We start from the raw sequence: 17,227 nt of genomic DNA on the forward strand, positions 1-17,227 counted from the left end.
TTCATTCAGGTTAGGTCAATATGTCCATGCTAAAGTGTGCATTAATTATACTTGGATGAAATAAATGGTAGGCTCATCACAAAGGGCATATATTTGTGCTTTGTGCAACCTTACACAAAACACCCATTAAATGGATCGAATTGTAAATAACAGTTTAGTACTTGTTGGAAAAAATGTGATATACTTTCTCAATACATGTTTCTCTAACATACACTTGAATCCAGATGAAAGAAATATGTGCTTTCATTGCAAAGCTTTCAGCTTGAAACACAATTTGGCTGTTCGCCACAAATTGTGTTTTTGTACACTTTGGTTATGATAATTGACTTTAAAATAAACTTGGCAGTGGATCAATCCCTTTACCCATACAAGGACATTAAAGCTAGAACCTTGAAGATTTGGTACATGCCATTGTTTAGCTTGCAGATCTCTATGGAGCCCTCAAATCTGAGAAACTCAAAACAGAATAAGCTGCTTAAAAGCCAAATCATCATACATAATCTTTTCTAACACCACTTTCCCAGGATCCTCTGGTGTAGAGACCATGTGACCATGACCAACAGAGAGACTTCCCGGCCAAAAGCTCGGATTTAAACTATAGACTTTCTTTAAGTGGCGTAATTTGGGGTCTGGTTATTGCTGCTATAGCGGCGCGCAACTCAGGTGCTACATGGCTGGAGCTGTGCATTGAGAAGAGGGGCTTCATTCTTGAAAGCCTCCAAAGAAATTCTGCAAGCTAAACAAAAGTATGCACAGGTGCTTCTATATGCCTGCTTTTAGATTAGATTCATATTCCATATTTGTATAATATTTAACTTAATATGCAGTGCTTCAGAGAGTACTTTGAACTATTCACATCTGTCCCTACCTCCAAAGGAACTCGAAGTTCATTGTCTCTACTACGGTCACACACAAAGTAAGCTAACTCTGTCAAATCAACCTAGTAATGTGTTTTGGAACGACCTGAGCAATGCAGTGCAAACGCACGAAAAGTAGCTAACAAATGGCACTTAAACCCATAGCCCTAATGACTGGTACACACAATGCAATTTACTGTCAGATTGATTGTTTCCAACAGGTCCGGTCTGATTACCAATCGATTTTTCAATTTTTATTTTTTATAAAAGTGAATGTAAAGTTAATCTGAAATCAGATCGAACCTGTTGGAAATAATCGATCTGACGTTAAATCTGTCAGAAAATTGCATCGTGGGTACCAGACATAAAGCTGCTAGTTAATAGATACAAGATCGAATCAAATATTATCCTTCTACCCCAATGTTAGTTTACAAAGATGCTGTATATCTAATGTGAGATGTACTTTAGGGTAAATTATTTTATAGATTTAGTACCATATAAAGTTTATTTGTCAATATTTGTTCTATATCCGAAAGCTGTAGTAAACGTTTTGGGCAGAGTTCAACTAAAAAATCCCTGAATTCCATTTAAAATAAAACAGACAGAAAGCAAGTCTTTTTTATCAGTCAATATGTAGTACATTTTCCTAAAACAAACTTATTAAACAAATATTATAATGCAGGTTCACTTTATAAATACCATTATTTCGGCGAACATGCAACTCCTAAATGTATTCTGTTTGATCTATTAGCTATTACAAAAATGTATCATCCCTAATATAATTGTGCCTTCTTAAAACAGAAGGTATGTGCAATAATTCAGCACTAAGTGAACACCTGTGGTTTCCCATGATGCATCACTCCCGAATATGCAAATCATCAAAGTCAGGCACACATCCAGAATCAATGGTGTGTAGTGAGTCTATAGCTAAAAAATGTTACAGAGCCACATCAATGCTTAGCTCCCACTTTGAAAAAAGGTTCAGAATTCTTTACAGTAAAAAAAAAAGAAGTTGATTAACTTACCAAAAAATTGTATCCAAATTTAAATGATAACTTTTTGCTGACCGTACATTATTACTTCCACTGTCAAGAATGAAGGGTCATGCTTAGTATTGTTGAACACATTGCAGTTTCAACATGAGGACTAGTTTTTATCCACACTTTTATAGTATTTCTTCCAAGCAAAATAATTTCTGCTGACCTCAGCTCACTGTTGTTGACATATAACTGCACTCATGTATCTTCTTAGGTTTAATGAACATCATATTGTATAATGCTTAAGCTCCGAATAATGGCATATACTGAGTCTGTGTCAGAGATAAGTTCTCAGTAGATATTTGGCCTCATTATTTGGCAACTGTATTGTGCTAGGCCAGGCATGGGCAAAGTCGGTCCTCCAGCTGTTAAGGAACCACAAATCCCACAATGCATTTGCCTTTATGAGTCATGACTGTGGCTGTCAGACTCCTGCAATGCATTGTGGGACTTGTAGTTCCTCAACAGCTGGAGGGCCAAGTTTGCCCATGCCTGTGCTAGGCCATAGTAGAAGGTATTGCAGCTAGGCTAGATAGAACCTGTAAGGACAGGGCACATGTTTGTAGGCATACAATATGATGTGAATGGAAATGGAACATACTCTGTTAGCCTAAATGCAGTTCCTAAGACCCTCTACTGACTATGTTTGTATATTCCTAAACCAAAAGCAGCATTTGAACAGCTCAGGACAAGTAACCAGATCAGCTCTCCTTTTTTTTGTTAGGGTAGCAGTCCCAGGTTCTAATGGCAGAACCTTGATTTTTTACAGACCTTGATGAATGCCTTCCAAGCCCCTGTGTGAATGGAGCTACCTGCGTTGATGGCATCGACTCATTCAAATGCTTATGCCTTCCCAGCTACGGAGGGGACCTATGTCAGATCGGTACGACCAATGTGGCTTCAGCTAATTTTACTAACACTGCATCCCAACAGAAACAGATCATCCCTCCTTCAAAGCAAACAGTAACTGTTTCTAGTAGGCCTAGGCCTACCTGTGAGAGAAGAGTGAATAACCTGATTTTGTCTCTTTCAGTTTCTCTTTCTTTTCACCACTAATGTGATATTTTTTAGATTACAGGATATATCTACAACTTGATCAAGAATCAAATTTCCATTTGTATGTTCTCTCCTTCAAGGTCTTCAATCCAACTGCAGGTTCCTTTCCCCATTATTACCTCTAAAAAGATGTAGACTGTAGAATTTCTAAATAACATGTATAAATACATCAGAGGGCAGAGATTTTTGCCACTAGGCTTGTGCAAAGGACTAGATGATACGGTCTGTACATGGAGGAAAAAAGTTTTTGTCATTTAATTAGTGCTTGGATGCTTTCCTTGCACTGAAGGACACCCATGGCTATAGTTACTAGTTCATTCCTGGCAGTGTCGATCCAGGAATTTTATCAGATCGCCATCTGAAGTCTGGAAGGAATTATTTTCCTTTTTTGAACTTATTGGTCAAAGTCTTGTAAGGGTTTTTTGCCTTTCTCTGGATCAACTAAGACACGTGAGTTTGCAGGTCCCATTTTCTGGTTGAACTTGATGGATGTGTCTTTACCCAACTATGTACTAACTATGTAAGTTAGATCCAGTAGCTGACTGTATAGTAGCATGCAATTATGGTCTAAAGGTCTCTGCTCCAGCTTGAACAGCTTGTAAGGAGCCCAATATCTACATAGAATTCATCCAGTTGCCATGTAGCAGTATCCACACACTAGTGCAAGGGTTATAATGAACTCTGAGGCTTTATCCCATGAAATTCATATAAAATTTGTGGTAATGCAATAAATTAGGTAAAGCCGGACCCACTTGTACATGAAGTGTAGGGCCCGTTTCCACTACATGAGAATTTGCATACATTTTCTGCACACAGATTACTTTGATAACGCTACATTCTTCCCACATACCAAAAACGTACTGGTAACTGGTAAGTCAATTAGCAGCATTTTTCCAAAACTGACCTAGGCTGGACAGTTAGTGACATGAATAACTATTTTGTAGTCATTTGTACAGCACTACAGAAAATGACAGCACTATATAAATGCACAATAATAATACAAAATAATAATAATAATTTAGATAATGTACTACCAGCAAATTGCATTTTCATCTCTGCTCTGCAGAAGGTCATTGCTAATTTGATGTAATGGAAAAATCTTTTCATTTTCTAGTCTGCTTTAAGCAATTGTCTGTCCAGTGGTATGAGAGAGGTCAGAGCAATAACATTACTTCAGGTTTCCATTTAAAAAGAAGATGTTTGAAGCACAAGAGTAGCTATCATTAAAATGTTTATTTTTTGTTAAATAAATTGTGACAGCCTACAACAAACCTAGCCACTTTTTTAAACATTTGGGTATCTCCTATCTTTCCTCCAGCATTGTTAGGGCTGACTACATCCTCTTCAAAACTTTTAGGGCTGTGATGTTTTAAACAAAAGGTCAATAAAGTGTGCAGTAGTTTGAAAGGCTAGATGCATTTCACATCCAGATGAAAGTACCTGTTTGTTTGTAGTGTCTCTCTATGGATTCAGGTTAACATGACATTTTTCATAAATAGCAGGTGTTTGGGTTGGAAACAATTAATTTAAATAGGGGAGATATTTTCAGAAACATTCAGAGGACTTTGGGCCCCAGAGCAAGTCTATACATAACAATTCATATGGTGCAACACCTACCAAGGATGATCGTCTTGATATCGAAGGCCACTACCGATGTGCAAATGATCAAGCTTTTCCATCAATGGCAAACACTCCCTTTGACTGATTTTGGACACAAATTTATTGAAAGATTGATCAGGCAGCTATGTTGTGGCATCGACTTGATAAAATTATCCAGTAGCAAGGTCGATTGGGACACAATATTGAGTGACATGTGGGTACCTTAAGAGGGAAGCAGATGGATTTGGTGTGGCCTGTTGTTTGTGTATTAATGTACAGCCCCACTGCATTCCTCATCCATATGATGATGGGAGGGGTCCTGGGTCTCAGCTTCCAAAGATTCTTGTTGTAATCTAACTATCTGGACCTGGGCCTCCATGATTACAGTGAATGAGGCCCTAGACCAGGTGATCACAAGCACCCAATAGGATGCCTGCCACCACAAGCATGGTTTCCAGAGTCCCCCTGCTTGTTTTAGACCGCTGAATGGCTGCTGTGGGTGCCTAGGGCAAAATGGAACAGCACAGTGGCGTAGCAATAGGGGATGCAGAGATTGCAGAGAGTGCTATACCATTCCAAATAGTCCAAGCTGTTCTAAAGCACCCTAATTAACCCTGATTAATTGGGACCAGCTGTTTTAATCAACTCATCAGGTGAAAAACAGCAGCTCTCTGCAGTTGGTTTGTGGACAGTCATTGGTAAGACAAAGGAGCTCAGTGAGGGCATCTGCAGTATGAGAGGTCTAAGCAGAGGAGGGGAACAGTTTGTTAATGATTATCACTATTTAAAGCATATATGGAAGTGATCATTACCAGCATAGCACCATCGAAGAGCTAATAATGTAATTTAGAGTGGGCCCCTAATAGGCCCCTCTGGTCCAGTGTGGTAGCAATCTCTGCATCCCCTATTGCTACGCCACTGTGCTGTTCCATTTTGCCCTAGGCACCAACAGCAGCCATTCAGCGGTCTTAAACAAGCAGGGGGACTCTGGAAACCATGCTTGTGGTGGCAGGCATCCTATTGGGTGCTTGTGATCACCTGGTCTAAGGCCTCATTCACTGTAATCATGGAGGCCCAGGTCCAGATAGTTAGATTACAACAAGAATCTTTGGAAGCTGAGAGCCAGGACCCCTCTTATCACCATATGGATGAGGAATGCAGTGGGGCTGTACATTAATACACAAACAATAGGCCACACCAAATCCATCTGCTTCCCTCTTAAGGTACCCACATGTCACTCAATACTGTGTCCTAATCGACCTTCCTACTGGATAATTTTATCAAGCCGATGCCACAACATAGCTTCCTGATCAATCTTTCAATAAATTTGTGTCCAAAATCAGTCAAAGGGATTGTTTGCCATTGATGGAAAAGCTTGATCATTTGCACATCGGTAGTGGCCTTCGATATCAAGACGATCATTAGTCCCGACAGACCCCTGTCCAGTGTTCCCCCGGTGTACCCCAAGTGTAAAGTGTCCCTCCATACCCATGAGCAGTATTTTAAAGCCTAATTTGTCCAACAGCATGAGTTCTGGCCTTCTCTGGTCTTCAGCCTCACCGCAAAAGCGCAAGTACACTGGTGCATTATGAGTCAAAAAGAAAAACAGTACCTAACCTGGCACCAAATACAGCAGGGCGGATACACTGGAGCTGGGATAGGGAGCGTGCTCATCCACAATACTTGTGAAATTCATCAGAAACATTCTGCCGCTGAAGAAGCAGGTGCAACCAGCAAAACAGCTGTCAGGCACTTGACATCCCCACTACTTTGTACCTGCTTATGCCCAACCGGAAAATAAAGGAAGTTCTTCTTTCTGCTGAATTTGACACTGGTGCATGTGTGACACCACATGTGCCGAGCCACATGGTAATAGCACTCAGGCTGATGCCAAAGACCGGAGGAGGCCAGGACTCCCAGAAATCCCAGAGAGGGATCTATCTAATGGTCAATCTGACCATATATTATCAAGTGATGTGTGGCCAGCTTTAGATCCCAACAGATCCCTGAGATTAAAAACCTGATATAATATCTGTGCCAGCAATTCTATTTTATACACCTGTGGAAGGTGTTTTGCAGCGGATGACACATTGGCAGTACTCAAGTTCTGGAGTACTTGTTTAGATAGTGACTGGAGTGCCTGATTAGCAGAATGTCGAAATGGATTAACCTCTTGAGGACCGCGGTGTTAAACCCCCCTAGTGACCAGGCCATGTTTTACTAATAGGGCCACTGTTTAAGGCTTCGCTGCAGGGCTTTCTGTTGGTGGGCTGTGATCGCTCCACCAATGTTTTTTTTTTTAATAAATATTTATTTATTTTTTTATTAATAATTTTATGTCTATTTTTTATTTCTTTTTATACCTCCCTCCCCCCACAACCAATCAGCGCGATCGGCTGTCATAGGCTTCAGCCTATGACAGCGGATCACTGTAGTGCCTCCCAGGGGGACAGCCGTGTCACACGGCTGTCCCCAGTACAGCGCTGCCGTAGATATCAGCGCTGTACATAGTAATTCTAGCCACTGGGAGACTGGTGGTGGAGCAGAGCTCCGTCATTCATGCGGAGATGCGAGCGCGATCTCCTGCAAAGTACCTCCCCAGGACTTCACGCCAATTGGCGTGGAGTGGTCCTGGGGCTGCCGCACTGCTCGCGCCAATCGGCGTGGAGCAGTCATTTAGCAGTTAAGATGGAATGGGACCATAGGCAAGATAGCAATTTTTGTCCACCACTGATAGTCACCTGGCTTTGTTAGTTCAATTTGGTGGGTGCTAGCCAGAGCCGGGACAAGGTCCTCCAGCACCCAAGGCTGAGACACAAGTGCGCCCCTCCTTCCCTGCCACCCCAGCCGTCACACACTGATTGCTATTAGACTAAGAGGCGCCACAGGGCCCACAACCTCCCCAACACCTTAATATCTAGTTATCTGGCTTGCAGTCACTGCCATGTATCCTCTTTTCTTATTTCTTTCTGCTTCAAACACAATTAGGAATGACTGCTGAATGAATTGTGCGCCCCCTCCTACACTGCGCCCTGAGGCTGGAGCCTCTCCAGCCTATGCCTCGGCCCGGCCCTGGTGCTAGCATCTCCAGTACACTAGGCTCTCTCCAGGCCCAAGGCAGCTGCCTAGGTTTTCCTAGTGAATGATCCAGCTTTGGCAGACTGGGGTGTGTTGTTACCATGGGGCAACATCTTCATTATCTCTGCCTCTGAAAGTGTATCTAAATCTCAACAACACACACAGATCTGAATAATCCATATGTCCTTGTCCTTATGCAGCTTACTGTGGAAGGGGGCCTGTTAAATTCCTGTAAGGGTTCCAAGTGAACTGTTATCAGAAGTATTCTAAATTTATGTTCTGTAATATTAACATGGCTGGTTTAACATACATTTGAAAAGGAACCTGCAGTTGAAATCTCTTTTCTTTTTACTTTTGTTAAGTCTTGAATCCATGTGTGGCTGAGTGAGATCTGACCCTTTCTCTTTTCACTCAACATTTTCAGGTAAAAGATATCTGTTAACCTCGTCTCTGTTTCCCAGTTGTCACTGACACTTTGCTTTCTACAGGTTCTGATCTCTGGCCATCTGCTGAAGGAAACTCAAAGCGGACCCCCAATGTTCCACCTGGGGACACTCTTCCCTCACTACATTCTTTTTATTCTATATTCTAGATCTTGAAGTGTGTGATGAAGACTGGACCAAATTCCAAGGGCATTGCTATAAACACTTTCCAGACAGAGAAACATGGGTAGATGCAGAGAATACATGTAGAAGCCACCAGTCACATTTATCCAGTATCCTGTCATCTGAAGAACAAGAATTTGTAAATGGTAAGTAATGGTGATATTGATTGTTGTCTTGTAATCGTGTATTTTCCCATGTAAATCTTCAGATGTCTTTGGACTGTTTTCTTTGGCTGCCATGTGATCTCTGGCCTTACCTAGGATTTGGTTGGGAAAATGAAAGTTGGACATTCTTATTCTGTGACCAGTCCAGCAGGTCTAAATCCAATCCTGGGAATCATTGTTTCGGTTCTAATTATTTCAGTATAAGGCTGGGAGCAATGCATACCCCCAAACAACATAATTAGGCAGCATTTACCCCCAAATAACATTATTAGGCAGTGTGTCCAACCAACCAACTTAATTGGATTGTGTGTACCACCCAATTGGCATAATTATACAAAGTGCCTGCAAACTTAATTTGTGTTCTCCCTAAATTAATGGTGGTCAGTGGTCAGTACCTTTAGTGACAAAAAAGATATCATACTTACTTTCCAGTTCACATGCGTTCTTCAGCCACTGGGACTAGTGTCAGATGATGTGGCACACCACATAATCTGAATCACCCAAGCTTGTCAGGCATGGCGCACAGAAGGAACAGTGCATTGCTGCATATATGAAGTGGTACTATTAAGTCCCATAGAAGGATCAAGATTTCATGAAAAATATTCAGGGCATGGACTGACTATCACCCTAGCACAGTGGCGTAGCTAAGGAGCTGTGGGCCCCGATGCAAGTTTCACATTGGGGCCCCCCAAGCACTCTATACATAACAATTGATACAGCGCACCAAAACCTGCCAATGGCAGCTACAGTGTCAGAGATGCAAGAAGAGGATGGGGAACAGTTTGTTAATGATTACCACTATTCAAAGTATCTATAGAAGTGATTATTATGAGCACAGGACCAATAGAGAGCTAATACTGTAGCTGAGGGAGGGCCCTTTGGGGCCCCTCTGGCCCAAGGGCCCGATGCAGTCGCTACCTCTGCACCCCCTATTGCTATGCCCCTGCCCTAGCACTTGTGGTTTAGGTACAGCACATTGAAAACTCTCATGAAGTCATGAAGAACTTTAATGGATTAATTTTAGGGACAGAGGAGACCAAGGTTTTGTGTGATGTACAAGCAACTGAGCATGTACAGAATGGATTGACACTGGAAACACCCTGAGCAGCTGAAAGAACTTAATCCAAACATATGTGCCTTGCTGGACCATTACCTACACATACCTCTTACAGGATAACTTCTACAGACATAAACATGGCATAAGATAACCTGTGTCACCCACTGTACAAACTTTACCCTGTATATGGAGCAATTTGTGGAGATTAGAACTCTAGACATTTTCAAGGTAGCAATGACAGTTCAGGTATGTGGATGGCACATTGGTCAAAGTCAACACATGTAAAGTACAAGCTCTTACCAAACCCCTGTTTAGTAGCTATAAAAATCAGGTCTATACCGAGAGACAAACAAAAACAACTAATTAGCCTTCTTGAACTGTATGATACATGACATAGTGGGATGATCACAGGAGTCTGATCTAAATCTTCCCACACAGATGAGTTCCTCCTCTTTGCCTCTCATAACCTTCTAGTACACAACCTGGGCATTTTTACAACTCTACAATACTGGCAGAGATGATCACTACCAACTCAGGAACAAAGAATAAGGAATCCGAACATTACAGAGAATCTTAAAATATTTGTAGCTATGCAAAACTTTTGTAAAAATAGCAAGATCTAACGAAAAACCTGACATACACAAGGTAGATGGCACAGCAGCCCTGTGATCACGCTTGATGCGCCAGCGAGTGCCGAGCAGTCAGCCTGGTGGATCATCTTGACTGAGCATAGACCGAGGGCATTATTCCCCTACTGCCCTTGCTCACCCTGTGCCATTCCATAGTGTGCCATGTCTCATATGCAACGGGAGTGTCAGAGAAAACTTGGGAGGATCTTGATAATTCATTAAATCATGAGACAGAAACTTGCATATCTTGAGGAGCCAACATTTAAACACAATGAAAGCAACTTTGAGTATGTAGTTCAGTGTACTGAAGAGTGCAGAGATATTACAATTGGGCATGCAAAGTAAGCAAAACCATTTTTAGAAGAGGGGTGAGAGGGGTAATCTATATCAAACTAGGACACATTTTCCAAAACATTGAAGGGGTCTTCAACACCATATAGTATTGTTGGCTTACCTGTTTTCTTAAGAATCTAATTTAACTCCGTGTTAAAATAGGAAAGTGTGGGCACTGAAACATCTTCTAGAACCCAAAAAAAGGTGTCACCTTATAGTTACTTTATTTTTCAGTTGCATTTTCCAAAAGTGTAGGTTAAAAATAACATTGTTTACATGGCAATTCTGCTTGACAGATTGATGATGCTGTGAGCCCGTGATTTTATCATCTCAGGATAAACTCAACATTTAAATTTGAATGTGTCAAATGTTTTTTTCTATTTAAAGTGGAAGTAAACGCAGAGTTTCCTCTCAGCTTTAAAAGACTAGCCACACCATGATAACCTTCTTGAGTACAACTTATGGAAATCCTGAATCCTAAAAACCCCGAAGTTTACTATTTAGTTTCACTTTGCTGGGAGCACTGAAAGGTTTAAGCCCCAGTGTTTACTCTATGGAGAGAGCTGCCTTGGCAGATCTCCTGCAGGCTATTCACAGCTGCTAATAAGAACTAATTGAATAAGAACTAATTCGACACTTTGATCTAAAAACATGGCCTGACATATCATTGCTATGCTGATGACACCCAGCTATATTTGTCATTCAAACCTGACGTCACAGACCCTACTCCACAAATAAACGCATGCTTAGCTGAGCTTCAGGAGTGGATGAATAATAATTGGCTAAAACTTAATGCTGACAAAACTGAGGTTCTTGTTATCGAGGGCCAGGGCTCAACAGCAAAGCAGCTCCAGTCTCAACCAACACCGCTAAGGATAGGGAGCTCAGACCTGAACAACTCAGACTGTGTGCGCAGCCTGGGAGTACTGATTGATGGGAAATTAAGCTTCAGGAATCAAATCTCAGCTGTTGTGAAACATTCCTTCTTTCACCTAAGGAATATTGCAAGGATTAAACACCTAATTCCTTCAGAGGATCTTCCAACCCTAGTTCATGCCTTCGTCACATCAAGGTTAGACTACTGCAACGTCCTCTACACAGGCCTGCATAAGAAAGACTTACGCCGCCTGCAATTAGTACAGAATGCCGCCGCAAGGCTGTTAATGAGCCAACCCCGCCATTGCCACATAACACCAACCCTGAGCTCACTCCACTGGCTACCGATAAAATGGAGAATTCTGTTTAAGATTGGCTTACTGACATTCAAATCATTGCACAATCTGGGCCCTGGATACCTGAAGGACTTGTTGCAACTACATCACACCCCCCACAATCTTAGATCAAAAGGACGTAACACCTTGGTCACCCCCAGAGTCCACCTCAAAACCTTTGCAGACAGAGCCTTTTGTCATGCTGCCCCTACACTTTGGAACTCCCTGCCACACCCAATCAGGACAGCCCCATCCCTGGAAACATTTAAGTCTAAACTGAAAACCTACCTTTTCAGTCTGGCATTCATGAACATCTGACTATCTCCTCTGTAACACAACCCAGCCTGAAACCCTGTATTAATCTGAGACACAGCTATGCGCTTTGAGTCCTATGGGAGAAAAGCGCTTTACAAATGTTATTGTATTGTATTGTATTGTATCTAGCTTAAAGTGTACCAGAGCTGAGAAAATATATAAGTCGTATACGGTGCTGCCCATAATTATTCATACCCCTGGCATATTTTGACTTAAAGTTACTTTTGTTCAACCAACAAGTCATTTCTTGACGGAAATGACAAAGGTGTCTACTAAAAGAAAATGAGATGATGTACAAGAGTATTATTGTGTGTGTGTGTGTGGTGGGGGGGGGGATCCTCAGCTTTTATTTACATTTGAGCAAAAAGTGTCCAGTCTAAAATTATTCATACCCTTCACAAACTGTCACAGTCTCAAGGAAAATCCGAAGTGCTATACCATTCCAAATAGTCCAAGCTGTTCTAAAGCACCCTAATTAACCCTGATTAATTGGGACCAGCTGTTTTAATCAACTCATCAGGGGAAAAACAGCAGCTCTCTGCAGTTGGTTTGTGGACAGTCATTGGTAAGACAAAGGAGCTCAGTGAGGACCTGCAGCTGCACATTGTGGTTGCTCTCTATCAGGAAAGGACTACAAGGCCATTTCTAAATGTTTTCAATTTCCAGTGGCTACAGTGCAAAGTATTATTAAAAAATACAAGATGTTCCGCTCTGAGAAAAATCTCGCAGGACATAGTCGGAAGCCAAAAGTGACACCTTTGTTGGCCAGGAGGATAGTGAGAGAGGTGAAAAAGAAGACCATCCTGGTGAATCTAGGCTCTGCTGGTGGCAATGTCTTAAGGCAGACAATCCGATGGATATTACGCGCTGCTGAGTTCCACGGATGCAGACCAAGGAGGACGCCACTTCTCCAGATAAGGCACACAAAAGCTTGCTTAGCCTTTGCAAATGCTCATCTGGACAAAGAAGAAGACTACTGGTCTTCTGTGTTATGGTCAGATGAAACAAAAATTGAATTGTTCGGCCACAATGATGTTTTCTTCATTTGGCGTAAAAAAAAGGAGAAGCCTTCAACTCAAAGAACACCATCCCCACTATTAAACATGGTGGTGGAAACCTAATGCAAAGCAAAAGTCGTGAAGAAATGGTGAGCAAACAACATTAACATTTTGGAGTGGCCCAGCCAGAGTCATAACTTGAATCCAATTGATAATCTATGGAGGGAGCTAAATATCAGGGTGATGGCAAGAAGACCTCTAGCCTGAAAGATTTGGAGTTCATTGCTAAAGATGAATTGACAAAAATACCTGTGGAGACATACAAAAAGCTGGTCTGCAGTTATAGGAAGCAGTTGTTAGCTGTAGTAGCCAATAAAGGCTTTTCTATTGATTATTGAGAAGGGTATGAATAATTTTGGACTTGACACTTTTTGGTAAACTGTAAATAAAAGCTGAGAAATGTTTTTTTTTCCACAACAATGCCTCTTGTACATCATCTTATTATCTTGATGAGACACCTATGTCATTTCCCGTCAAAAAATTACTTACTGGTTGAATAAAAGTAACTTTAAGTCAAAATTTGTAAGGGGTATGAATAATTATGGGCAGCACTGTACATACCTGGGGCTTCCTCCAGCCCCATGTGCACGGATCGCTCCCACACTGCCTTCCTCAGTCTTCTCCCTCTTCGATACCGGGTTCCGTAACTCCAGCCAGTTGCGCCCAGTCTGCGCAAAAGAAGTGGACTCTCTACATATCTCTATGTATCTCTCTCAGCTCTGGTTTCCTTTGACAACCACATAACACAGAGCAGTGGATTTCTTCAGTAACTATATGTGGAATAAAGACTTTTCATTGAGTGCTGTGCAAGAGTTCAGTTCCACTTTAAATGGGCTGGGAAATCTAAAAAAAACACATTACACTGGAACACTAGTTTGTCTGATGTGCTTGGTTTAGAAAAAGAGTTTTGAAAGTTACTTTTAGAGGAAGCCAGCAGTGCCTAATGTTTCAAAATTGTATTCAGCCAACCAACCAGATTTTAATTTAAAACTAGTTGAGAAGTTGGGGAATACATGAGTCATAAATATCAGTCTACTCCCCGATACATATTTCAGTATTCATGAAGTTTCTAGTGTCCAAAGTCTTCCTTATTGTCTAGTATTTATGGTAGTCCAGCTGCGCAGATCCGATAAGAATTTATGCAACCATGGTAGAAAGTTGAATGCTAAGCTTTGTGCATGATTTTTCTGTGCTTATGTTTTGTTGGTATGGGATTTCATAGTTGTTGTTTTAAAGAGACACTGAAGCAAAAAAAAAAAATATGATACAGTGAATTGGTTGTGTACTATGAATAATTACTATAAGAGTAGCAGCAAAGAAAATATTCTCATACTTTTATTTTTAGGTATATAGTGTTTTTCTAACATTGCATCATTCTATAATATGTGGAGATTACACAACACTCAGCATTCAAAATGAGTCTTTCAGAGCAGTCTGTGAAGTAATGACCTCTCCTCTAGAAGAGGAAAAGTAAATAGTCCAGGAACAGTTGAGATAATAAAAGTCAGATAACAGCCCTCTCCACGACTAACTTAGTCGGAGAGCTTAATGGCTTGTTTGCATAGAGATAACAACTGGAGTTTCTCAACTCTTCCTGTACTGGAAACAATTACACTGATGTATCTGATCTTAATGTTTTATTTCTTAGCTGTGCTACACATACAAATCATAATATCATCATTTTTTTTTTTCGCTTCAGTGTCTCTTTAATGCAGTGTGGCGTTTTATGTAATGTTCCTGTCATTGTCTTATCTGTATGTACACAAACATTTTTAACAATGTCAATAAACAACAGGAAATGCACAAGATTATCAATGGATTGGGCTCAATGACAAATCTATAGAAAATGACTTCCGTTGGTCTGATGGCAGTCCTTTGGTAAGTGTTGTTCAAAGTATTATGTATAGGCACACGATTTACAATAAAATGTCTTTATTATCGTCATTTTGAATATGTAATGTTTTAAGTCATATATTGATTTAGAAAAACCTCACTATTCAACTTTCTGTGATCTTTCTGTACTATAAGAACTTATTTTCTTATGGGAATGCACGGAGGAGGTTGAGTTATCTATTCCTACCCTTTAGAGCAGGAAGCTATCCACCCGGTCAGCACCAGGGGCATAACTACAAATCCTGGCCCCAACTGTGATGGGACCCCTTAAAGATCACAACTTCTCCTTTGCCTCTTCTTGGTGTCCTTCACAGCCTGGGTGTCCATCTTACAAGGGCCATAAAAAAGTGTGGCCATCAGGGTCTCCACACCCATAACATGTCTAGCCACAAAAACACGTGATCTGGCGTACCAGAGAAAGGGAAGGTTAATAGTTGCTGCCCCCCCCCCCCCCACACACACACACACACACGCACCTCTGGGCACCCACTGCAGTCACAGGGGTTGTTCCACCCTAGTTATGCCCCTGGTCAGCACACAAACCAATAGAAATCCTGGTGGTGATTCCAAACGTGCTTTTGATACAGTGCAAACTAAAGCTTGCCATAGGCAAGCACAGGTCTCAACAAAGCATTGAGATGGTCAACATGTGTACATAGAGATGAGCCTAAATTTTCGAAATTTCGAACTGCTTTTATTACGAATGCGAAATTTAACATTACGACCCAAATTCGTAATTTCGTAATTAATTTTCAAATCGTAATTTACAATTTCGTAATCGAAATTTCACTCCCGTAATGACGAATTTCGTGTCTCCAACCGAAATTTTACTTTTTCAGGTTTGTAAGGGTTTCTATCCCTCTAGATGCCTAAAATGAATAGCACAGCCAGCCCCTCCTCCTCCTTCTCTCTCTCTCTCTCTCTCTCTCTCTCTCTCTCTCTCTCTCTCTCTCTCTCTCTCTCTCCAGAGATCTGTAGTATTTCAAAACCATACTCACATTCATGACATGTCCAGGGATCAAACCCAGGCCAACCACATGGAAGACAGCTATGCTCACCACCATACCACCAAACACACACTAAATAGACTGCTAACCTAAATCTTACTTGTAGACAGTCATATGAGACACATGCTGGGTGCAGGGCTTTGTGATTGGACCATGGACCATGCGATAGAGTGAGGTGCAAAAATGAAATCATGCCTAGCAGAGGATGGTTTCACAATGCTAAATGCTAGGCTGGCTGTGGTGCAATTGGTTAGTGCGTCTGGCTGGTAACAGCAAGGTTACAGGTTCGATTCCATCCAGGCATGTCTTTTCCTTTTGCGTTCAACAGTTGTCCAAACAGAGCCAACAGAGCCCCAGATAGCCATGTAGAGTTAGGTCACAGCTAGCCTGGCTGTGGTGCAATTGGTTAGTGTGTCTGGCTGGTAACAGCAAGGTTACAGGTTCGATTCCATCCAGGCATGTCTTTTCCTTTTGAGTTCAACAGTTGTCCAAACACCGAGCACAAAGTTTTGCATGCGTAAAGTTTTACGCACGCAAAATACCCCATGGGGTTCAATGGCGCAGCGCGCGCACGCAAAAGGAAAAGACATGCCTGGATGGAATCAAACCTGTAACCTTGCTGTTACCAGCCAGACACACTAACCAATTGCACCACAGCCAGGCTAGCTGTGACCTAACTCTACATGGCTATCTGGGGCTCTGTTGGCTCTGTTTGGACAACTGTTGAACGCAAAAGGAAAAGACATGCCTGGATGGAATCAAACCTGTAACCTTGCTGTTACCAGCCAGACACACTAACCAATTGCACCACAGCCAGGCTAGCTGTGACCTAACTCTACATGGCTATCTGGGGCTCTGTTGGCTCTGTTTGGACAACTGTTGAACGCAAAAGGAAAAGACATGCCTGGATGGAATTGAACCTGTAACCTTGCTGTTACCAGCCAGACACACTAACCAATTGCACCACAGCCAGCCTAGCATTTAGCACTGTGAAACCATCCTCTGCTAGGCATGATTTCATTTTTGCACCTCACTCTATCGCATGGTCCAATCACAAAGCCCTGCACCCAGCACCCAGCATGTGTCTCATATGACTGTCTACAAGTAAGATTTAGGTTAGCAGTCTATTTAGTGTGTGTTTGGTGGTATGGTGGTGAGCATAGCTGTCTTCCATGTGGTTGGCCTGGGTTTGATCCCTGGACATGTCATGAATGTGAGTATGGTTTTGAAATACTACAAATCTCTGGAGAGAGAGAGAGGAGGAGGAGGATTGGTTGGTTATTCATTTTAGGCATCTAGAGGGATAGAAACCTTTGCAAACTTTAAAA

At 41.7% G+C, this 17,227-nt stretch overlaps 1 protein-coding gene across 4 annotated transcripts in view; it reads left to right on the plus strand.

Moving 5' to 3' along the window:
* ACAN (aggrecan) overlaps positions 1-17,227 on the plus strand; it is a 148,113-nt gene that overhangs the window by 109,369 nt on the left and 21,517 nt on the right. For 2 of the 4 annotated variants that reach the window (XM_068275183.1, XM_068275182.1), the window contains exons 14-16: positions 2,664-2,777; positions 8,220-8,378; positions 14,795-14,877. In XM_068275183.1, coding sequence (XP_068131284.1) covers positions 2,664-2,777; positions 8,220-8,378; positions 14,795-14,877 — 356 coding nt within the window. Of the gene's footprint in view, positions 1-2,618; positions 2,778-8,219; positions 8,379-14,794; positions 14,878-17,227 lie in introns of those variants that run through there. The other 2 variants (XM_068275184.1, XM_068275187.1) reach the window with 2 other exon arrangements.

This window comes from Hyperolius riggenbachi, chromosome 3, assembly GCF_040937935.1.
Source record: "Hyperolius riggenbachi isolate aHypRig1 chromosome 3, aHypRig1.pri, whole genome shotgun sequence".
Lineage (NCBI taxonomy): Eukaryota > Metazoa > Chordata > Amphibia > Anura > Hyperoliidae > Hyperolius > Hyperolius riggenbachi.